Below are 10048 nucleotides of genomic sequence, written 5' to 3' on the forward strand. Positions count from 1 at the left end.
ATTGAGTCCTTTTTACAATACATACTCACGTAATGTCACCTCAGCCAGACTGTGACAGGCGTTAAGGCCTACCTGTGCATTTATGCATGTGAGTGAACCAATGTGGATCATTAAAATATCACCAGATCACCTGATAAATGGGCATTGGCACTTAGGTCACATGCCCCATAAGCCAGATTCTATGAATCATCAAATGCAGGTGGCATCTTTGCCTGTTGGGGCATCACTGGAAGCTCTAATTTGCATTTGTTCACTCAACTACTTCTGACCCAACCCAGATCTCGGCTGAAGTCCCGGGGTGACGGTGCGTTTGCTCTGGCTGCCCCGGTACTGTGGAATACCCTTCCTCTCGACCTCCGCGCATCTGATTCCATTGCACTGTTCAAATCACGACTAAAAACCCACTTATTCAATCTTGCCTTTCCCTCTAGTTAATATTTCTTTTATGATTTTATTTCATGTACTTTTATGCTCATTTAAATTCTTGTTTGCTCTGTACCTGTTGCTTTCCTATGTATCAGTGACAGCTACCTGCTTGCATACTTAGTACTTGCTTTGGTCCTATTTCTATTATCCTGCTCCTATTCTCTATGTTACTTGTTAAGCAACTTGGCATACCGTTTGTTTTTAAGTGTGCTTTATAAATAAAGTTTATTATTATTATTATTATTATTATTATTATTATTATTATTATTATTATTATTTGTTGATCTTATTGAGCCAGCTTGTCTGCAGCAACATGTGAAACTGTCGAAACATTACTGTACACCAGAAGCAACTGTTGAAGGCAGCAACACTAGCTCTCTTATGAGAAAGAGCGATAGAAGAAAACACACACAAGGAATAAGCATAGAAGAATCGATTGCAGGAAAACTGAGAAGAAGAAAGGAAGAAGGAGTCAAAGGAGAGGAGCAGATATAAATTAGTCCTGTGACAAAGTGGGAAGGCTGAGCTTTAAAGGAATAAATCTCATTTCATTTTGGCCGGTAGTCACCGAGCTGACTGAACTAGATGAGAGGGCTGATTTAAGGAGGCATGACCTCAGTACCCTTGGGGGACCTTCACTTACAAGAACATTCACTTAGATCTGTTTTAGTTCGCTCTTCGTGAATGAGCCCAATCTCAGCTAGCATAAAAGCCACATGGGGTGTAAATGACAGGCTGAGTCAAAAATACAGAATTGCAAAGGAAATACAAGAGGATAAAACTTATTATCACCACTATTGTGATAAATCTCCTTTCCTGTTACAGTTTGTCAGTGAAATAAACTAAATATGTTTTTTTAAAACCAAAAAATAAGAAACGAGAGAACTAAAGTGCTGCTGCTGAGGTTGGACGTGCCTTTGCATAAATATGCACGCATACACAACAGGTTTTAAAATGAGGACAGTGCTCTGTGGGAAACATCTACAGGCTTCTCCACCACAGTACCCACACCAAACACCTAAACTTTCTTTATGCCTTCAACAAATTTCACTTAAAGTATAGATTTGAGTAGGGCTGCCACAAACTATTATTTTGATAGTCGACTAGTCACCGATTATTTTTGCGATTAGTCGACTAATCAGATCATGCATCCATTGGACGTAAAACGTACAGCTTATTGCACCAGCACGCATCTGCTCTTATATAACTATCATTAGCTTACAGCTTTAAGTGTTTAAGGTATGTACTAACTAAAAATAAAGACAAGATGATAGTTTATTAAATTTTGATGAAATTTGCAGATTGTTTCAGTGAAGTTTAATAAACTCCTTGCTATCTAAAATATAACGGGACACCGGAGTATATTCTCGAGCATCTCACAGTTCTGATAATCAGTTGTCTGCTTGACGTTTATTCAGCTGTGTAAAAACTACAACTTTAATCTCAGCCAAACCGATTTACTCAGGAACAAATAAAATACTAAAAAAAGCCAAACAATAACATTTTTAAGTTATCTAAGTGACTTATATGTGTTTAACCTGAGTAGCGAAAGACGGCAGTGGGTTTGAAAACGATTTGCCGGGAGTCCGGTGTTCTCACGGGCTCTAGTGAGCCTTGCCCCCGGCTAGCTATCGAGCTAGTGGGTAACAGACTTCTCTGAAAACGTAGGAGCGCTTTTGAAAATGTGTGGTGTCTTGATAAACTGAGCAGATATTTGAGGTTTACACAGCTACATTCTCGCCTGAAAATATGTTAAACGTTTATTTTGTGACCCAGAAAGTATAATAAGAGCAATATTAAAACTAACTAGCTGCCGCCATTGTTGGAAACTGAGCAGGGCTGCGCTATGAATTCTGGGACAGAGCTACTTCTTCTTCGGGGTTTAACGGCAGCTGGCATCCTTGTACATGCAGTGCTGCCATCTTCTGTTTCAGTCCGTTATTACAATCTTAAATTATACTACTTATTCCTGCGTCTTTTGGGATCTTACAAAGCTTCAAACGACACGTCGACTATTAAATCAGTCATCGACGATTTTGATAGTCGACGTAATCGTGACTAGTCGACCAATCGTGGCAGCCCTAGATTTGAGAGCTCAAAGCACTGGAACTTGACCCATTTGCTAGTCCACTGAATTAGCCTCAGGGAGGAGGACCAATTTTTGGGAGCTTCTGGTGCAGTCAGGTCAGGTTTCCAGTTCACACATTCATTTTTATGAAGCCAGATACATTTTTTTAAATGCTACTAGAAGCCTATATGGTTGTCAGGTGATAGCTATAGTAATCACAGCTATACATTTTTAGATGTAATTTGTAACGGCCGCCATTTTCTTTGTGAGTATTTATTGCATTGCGTGCTGCGGGGGAAAGCCTGTTCTAATGTTTGAGTCTATTTTTTAGCACCTGACCACCCCTTTTTGCTTCTCATCCGTAAACTCTCTCCATACTCGTTCATGTGATTCTTGCGTAGGTGGTTGAAGAGGTTTGTCGTGTTTGAGTCTGTGGTAGGGACCTGTTTGCGGCATAATTTGCATAGTACAGTTTTCTGGTCCGTGTCAGACTTTTTCATAACCAAACCCTGTCCATGCTACAGCAGTAGCCCCTCCTTTAGGAATAAGGTCCTGGATTTGTTTTGACTGGTCCTTCTGTTTGGAGCTACCTGGTTCTGCCTCATCTTCACTGGCCATGCTGGTATTCTCTGTGCATGCATCCATGTGGTGACTGTAAGCACCATTTATAGCTACTTCATGTTTTTATTTGAGGTAATTTGTTTGATGCATATTCTGAAATTTGACGTTTGAGAATGATGTATATAATTTCAGTTTATTTTGAAAAGTCTCAACAGGATCTTGAGCTTTAATATGAAAGGTTTATGTGGGAAAATAAACAGAATAAGCAGATGGCGGAGTCACACGATTGTTTTTGCTAACGAAAGTACGCATAGAAACAGTCATCTGTCTGTCCATAGTGTGGTTATTTTAAATATAAGCGCAAGAGAGAACTTTAAGAAATTAATATAGCCACTACAGTGACCATCAAAACGATGAAAAAATATTGCCATAAACAGTTTATTTTGCGACACCACGAGACAAACAATAGCGTAATAAGAAAACGATAGATGTTTTCATATTGGCATCCAATATATATTGTCCTATTGAACAACCCTACTTCTGCTGCAGCGGCATCCCACCCAGTGGAGAATCAAGCGTGACTCCCCAAGAAGACTTAGCTTGAGCAAGTTGAAGACGATCTTAAATGACGACGTCTAACCCTTGAGTAAGCAAAGGTCAAGGCCACAGATCACAAGGCCTGGAAGTGCATCGTTGACCAAGATGAAAACCCTACAACACCCGCGGCAATGTATTGGCTTCATGCACGACCTCTCCTGCTGACTGCCAGCTAGGGACAAAAATATCTCCAACTCTAATGTATTCTCAGGAAAAGCATTTAGGACTGCAGTACTTACCACCTAGAGCTTGCTTCATTACAAAATCCATGATTCCTGCTGATTAGTACAGATGTTCTTCTTCAAGCTGGAGACAACTGAGCATGCAGCCACCAAGCCCGGGATCTGTGAGTGTCTCAGTTCTTCCCCCTTCCTCTGTGATGCCAAGCGTCTTCAGCAACTCTCTGCTGGACACAAGAGATTGAAAAAAGAAGCAATTAAACAAACCATACAGCTGTAAAACAGTAAACTGTTTTCCTCACATAGAAAAACACACCAGTGATTTGATTTAAATTTAAGCTTTTGCAGCTGTAAACAATCATATTTCCTCCTTTGTAGAAAGTGCATGATTACATCTCCAAACACGGTGAAAGATCCGCAACACGCCTGGCATCAGGCAGCATGAGACAGCATTTCCTTCTGAGTTTAAAACAACACATAATGGGATCTTTTTAACACTCTTTACCCCGTGACAGATATCCCTTCCTGGGAAGATCGTAGATCAATACTGAGCCCTTTTGCTCTGAGTCACTTATCCGACTGTAACTGAATACCAGAGCAGTCAATAAGTGGTCATACATATTTAATGGAAAAGTGAAAGAAATGCAGTTGTTTTCTATTTAGATTGACCTGAAACATATGAAAAATACTAAACATGTATGAGAAAATCAGGCTGTGCTCACTCATACAGCATCAACATAAAAACACACACTAGATTCATGAGAATGAAAAATCCTGTCTACATCAAAAGTCTATATCTAATTAATATTTCATACACTATGCTAATCTCACTGTCTCACTTTCAGAAGCGACTTCGTGTATTTCAACCCAGCTGGTAATAAAATCACTTTTGCATAAATTTCATCTTTAGCTAAATCTGATTTACTCAGCTTCAGTAAAGCTGCAGGTTTGACTGTGATTCAGTGACTGCAGTGCACACTTTTGTGTCTGTAATCAGAATTATTATTTAAACTGATTCTCAGAATAAATCGATCAGGTGGAATTACCAGCTGGGACATCGACTGTGCAGTAAAAAACTGTCGTATCATCTGTACAGAGACTGCAGATGAAAAATGTGAGCATGTAATGATTATTGCTGCTTTTCTGGAGTACTGATGGAACAAACTGTCATAAGATCTGATACTTGAAGATAAAATGCTGAAAATATGGCTGCATGTACAGGTCCTATTAAAGAGGTAATGTATGGATTTAACCGGTGCAAGAAAATAAAAATCCAGAATGTAAATAATGCAAGAGTGAATATGCATCTCGAAGAAGAAGCTCAGAAAAATTTAGCTAGCTGTAATATCAAATCCAGGAATTTGGATGACATTGGTACCAACTAGGGCTGCCAAGATTAGTCGACTAGTCACGATTACGATTTAAAGTTATAGTTTTTACACAGCTGAATAAACGTCAAGCAGACAACTGATTATCAGAAATGTGCGATGCTCGAGAATATACTGCGGTGTCCTGTTATATTTTAGATAGCAAGGAGTTTATTAAACTTCACCGAAACAATCTGCTAATTTCATTAAAATATAACAAACTATCATCTTGTCTTTATTTTTAGTTAGTACATACCTTAAACACTTAAAGCTGTAAGCTAATGATAGTTATATAAGAGCAGATGCATGCTGGTGCAATAAGCTGTACGTTTTACGTCCAATGGATGCATGATCTGATTAGTTGACTAATCGCAAAAATAATCGGTGATTAGTCGACTATCAAAATAATCGTTTGTGGCAGCCCTAGTACCAACTACTATATTTTCCATCCATCCATCTTCTTCCGCTTATCAGGGGCCGGGTTGTGGGGGCAGCAGCCTAAGCAGAGAAGCCTAGACCTCCCTCTCCCCGGCCACCTGCTCCAGCTTTTCCGTGGGAACCCCAATGCATTCCCAGACCACCTGAGAGATATAATATCTCCAGCGTGTCCGGGTACTTAAACTCTTCCACTTGGGGCAGGAACTCATCCCTGACCTGGAGTGGGCAGTCCACCCTTTTCCAGCTGAGGACCATGGCTTCAGATTTGGAGATGCTGATTCTCACACTCAGCTGTGAACAATTCCAGTGCAAGCTGGAGGCCATGACCTGATGAAGCCAACAGAACCACATCATCTGCGTAAAGCAGAGATGAGATTCAGAGACCACCCAAGTGAAAGCCAAATTGGCTACACCTAGAAATTCTGTCCATATAAATTACTAACAAAATCCGTGACAAAGGGCAGTCCTGGCAGAGTCCATCACCCACCGGGAACGAGTCTGACTTATTGTTGGCTTTGCAGACCAAGCTCTTGCAATGGTTGTATAAGGATCGAATGGCCGGTAACGATATTCCCGAAGCACCTCCCACAGGACACTCTGAGGGACACAGTCGAATGCCAAATCTACTATATTTTTTTAAAGTAAAACATCTAATTTATTATGGTGACATTAAACTGGCCAACATGACACTCACCGTGCATGTTCTTCAAATAGTTGACACTAAGGAGATGAGTGATAAAACTATGGTAACAGTTTGTTAGCATTGACAACGCTAGCAGTGCAGATTTTCTTCCCATCTGAAGAAAACATGCACAATATGTATTGTGCAAAGTTTGGATTTTAAGTTTCCTTTTTTCTTTGTTGGCTTCTTGGTCATTAGACAAATTGCAGCCTGAATGCTCATTGGCCCATTCTGAATACAGTGCCCCATCCTGTGCTGCTGTATAAACTCACTTGTATCTATTTGATTAACTGTGCAAGTGGCAGCCAAGATGAAATCCTCCACATTTATTGCACCTGGCGAACCAGAACAGCATTTCCATTTTGAAGCAGATCTCTCCTGCTCTCCTCGCTGAACACTCGTGGCATCATTTTGATACGCCAGTATTTGCCAGGGCTGAATGGTGCCGGGATGAAATAGGAAGGGACGGCAGATTGAGCTGCACAGCTTATTCTGGGAGGTGACACGGGAGACGAGGCCGAGCGGGATGACAATCCATTTGTAACTGTGACCGAGCGCCTCGAGGGGTGAAGTACCTCATTTCAATACACACACATTCAGAAATTCAAAATCAGCATGCTCACCCACACGCAAGATTTGATTAAAAAGACTGCAAATGTATGCTGATAGACAATAGAAGAAATGTCAGACTGTTAACCTGGTGAGGAGAGTAAGTGTTTCTGCATGAATGTGTGCGTGCTTACGGAGAGGTGCATGCAGAAATATGTGACTATCATTTGAGTTTAACTGGAATCACATGTCAAAGAACTCTGAACAGCTGTGTATGTGTGAGTAAAGTCTCTTTAGTCATAAGCTGTTGGCTTTTCCAGTTTCCAGCCTCAGTCCAGTGACATGTAACTGGCTGGACCTTTGCAGCCTGTTGTTTACATGTTGTAGCTGTGTACTGACACCAGGGGGCAGTGTCAGAAATACGCTGACCAGCTGGTCTGGTCTGGCTCATGTTTTTGCTGTTGTCAGACCTTTAGCTTAGCCGCTCCTACAGGTATGACCAAAGTCGTAAAAGAGGAAGAATGAGTGTTTTAGCGAACTGAACGTGAACATTATAAACAAAGAAAACACGCCATTGCAGCCCACTTGGGCTTGTAATCACATTTTTTTGATCTTTAATTTATTTTTGTGCTTCTTTCTGCTCCTAAATGCTGCAGTTGCTCCTTCTCTATTGAAGCCCACTTTTCAACCACACCACGTGCGTGTTGCATTCTTAAAATCCATCACAAATGCACCACAAACTGCACTTTGTGATAATTAGTCATTCTAAGCTGGCTGTGTAGGTGTTGCCTCAGCGTCTGGTGCCGTCCAAGCTGACTTCTTACAGACCTGACTAGCTAAATCAAACAGGTCACTTTGGTTCAGTTGGAGGTGAAAGTGTTTTTTTTTCCTTCTGCCTTGAGTACTTTTTTGGTCACTCTCTCAACAAGACGGCAGCTGTCGTGGTAAATGTCCCGGCTGCTTTAAGAAGTTCAGAGGTTACAGTCCTTACGGTGTGTTCACACCGAACGCGATAGAGGCAGGCGGAGCGTCAGGTTTACATGTAAAGTCAATGGAAAGGCGCGCTGACCCGCGATTGCGGCCCCCGCGAAAATTCGGAAGCGTTTTGGCGTCGCGAAAACGCAAAAACGCCAGAAACGCGCGTGAGTGTAGCGCGTTTCAGGCGTTTGACTCGCGAAAAAATCCACGCGCGTGAGTTAATGTGTTGCATTTTGTGCATACGCGCGTTTCGCCTCCCCCGCTCGAGTTGGAAAAATCTGAACTCCAGCGTAAAATCGCGCCGCGACAACCAATCAGGAGCCTGGTGACGTGGCTGTTACCTAGTTCAAAGGGGCAGATCCAGCCAAAGCCATTCATTCTGCATTCAAAATGGAGGAGAAACTAATCAGTGCTGTGGCAAATCATCCAGAATTATATGATGCTACCTATTATTTCTACCGAGACAGGAATAAAAAGGACCTAGCTTGGAGACAAATCAGTGAGGAGATCGGGCAACCTGGTAAGTTCATTCCTACTTTTTAATTTTCAGACTGACCCGATGAAGCCGCGCAAAAGCTAGCAAGCTAGCAAGCCCGCCTACTGTCCCGCGATTTGCCCACTGTCGTACAAATAGCTTTCCGCTAACCAGATAATGCGTTTATTCTTTCAAAGATACCGGTCTAGCACAACTTCCTCCCACATCCCTCCCACATCCCTCCCACATTTCCGGTTCACGCGCGTGAAAATATGATATTTTGGGGCGCGGGCGATTTTTCTTGGACACGCGTAGAGGTCGCGAATGTGCAGGCGTCAAGTTAGGGGCGTTTTGGCGTTTTTTCACGCGCCCATCGCGTTCGGTGTGAACACACGGTTACAGTCACCTGCAGTTCAACTATTAGATATTAAACTCATTCTTTTAACCACTGAGGAAGAGAAACAAATATATACCTGTGGCCTTTTGGATGAATGGACTGCATTCATACAGCTGCACAGCTCTAGTCTTCCAAACCGCTCAAAGTGCTTTATACTACAACCACATTTACTCACACACACACTTTTAATATAGCAATAAATATACAATTTAACTATCACGCACAGTTTATGGGCTTCTGATAGCGAGCGAGCCTCTGTGTCCTTCAACAGAACAATGAACACTGGAAACAGACGCCACACAACGAGGAAAGGATTCTTTCTTATTATGCTGCTTTCCTGAAACTTCTATAAGCGTGCATGTGCTTTTCTAATACCACTGTGGCCAACTTTCTGGTGCATGAATAACACAGCATGTAGTCCCTGCAGTACGTAATTTGGGTTATTTTGAACTGTGAATCATCCAAAGCTACTGTAGTGGAGTCCAAGAATAAAAATCTAGTGCTGGAAATGAGCAGAACAGGTCCACACTTAGCTAAATGTCACATAACTGGTGCCTTGGGCTTTATTATACACAACAATAAGTGAATATTAACGATCAGCAGTGATGTAAGGTGTAAAGTTACTACAAAACTAGCACACAGGAGCGCCGATGGCAAATAATAAACGAAGAAGTTTTTGTTGTCATATTGCAGTTTTTTTATGTTAGATTTTGTGTATTTTATTGTATTTTGTATTTTTTTGTTATGTATTTTCATAACAAGGATGAAAAGAAGTTCCACAACACTTTATGTATCTGCTATCGGGGGGAAGACGGTGGGTGTGTGGCTGCTGTGTGTTTGTGCGTAGCGTAATCAGCTGCTGACATTCATTGCTGTAATGTATAAAGATACAGGAACCCATCTGAGCCCACGCATCCCTAACAGGACGGGCCATGTGTCCGTGTTTAATACGATCCCAGCTGGTCAGGTGTGGCATGTTTCTGTGATACAGTGAATGTGGGTTTTTTCATAATAATGTTTTTTTACTGTTTGTAACAAAGGCAAAGATAAGATAAGCTTCCAACCCTGAGCTGGGAAAAAATTGAAGACTGGATGTATGTTGTTTTTTTTCCTGGTATTTCACCTGAACAAAACGTGCAGCAGCGTAGCAGAAGCAGGGACGCATCTCATGAACTGGACGAGGGGTCTGCGCGTGTGTCTGTGTGTGCACGCATTTGGAAGCAGAACATTTCTCTTATCATTACAGAAACAGACTCAAGGACTCACTAATGGAATAAAGGAAAGATGCGGCTGTCAGACAAGGACATCTGGAAGAGGACACACACACACAC

General features: G+C 41.7%; 1 protein-coding gene across 2 annotated transcripts in view; it reads right to left on the reverse strand.

Annotated features, from left to right (window-relative positions):
* Window positions 1–10048, reverse strand: part of LOC102312308 (complexin-2) — a 61315-nt gene that overhangs the window by 13913 nt on the left and 37354 nt on the right. The window contains exon 2 of one of the 2 annotated variants that reach the window (XM_042213316.1): window positions 3892–4055. In XM_042213316.1, the coding sequence (XP_042069250.1) occupies window positions 3892–3922 (31 nt within the window). In that variant the 5' untranslated portion in view covers window positions 3923–4055. Of the gene's footprint in view, window positions 1–3891; window positions 4059–10048 lie in introns of both variants that reach the window. The other variant, XM_005950853.3, reaches the window with a different exon arrangement.

This window comes from Haplochromis burtoni, unplaced genomic scaffold (assembly GCF_018398535.1).
Source record: "Haplochromis burtoni strain Fernald_Lab_line unplaced genomic scaffold, NCSU_Asbu1 Contig_434, whole genome shotgun sequence".
Lineage (NCBI taxonomy): Eukaryota > Metazoa > Chordata > Actinopteri > Cichliformes > Cichlidae > Haplochromis > Haplochromis burtoni.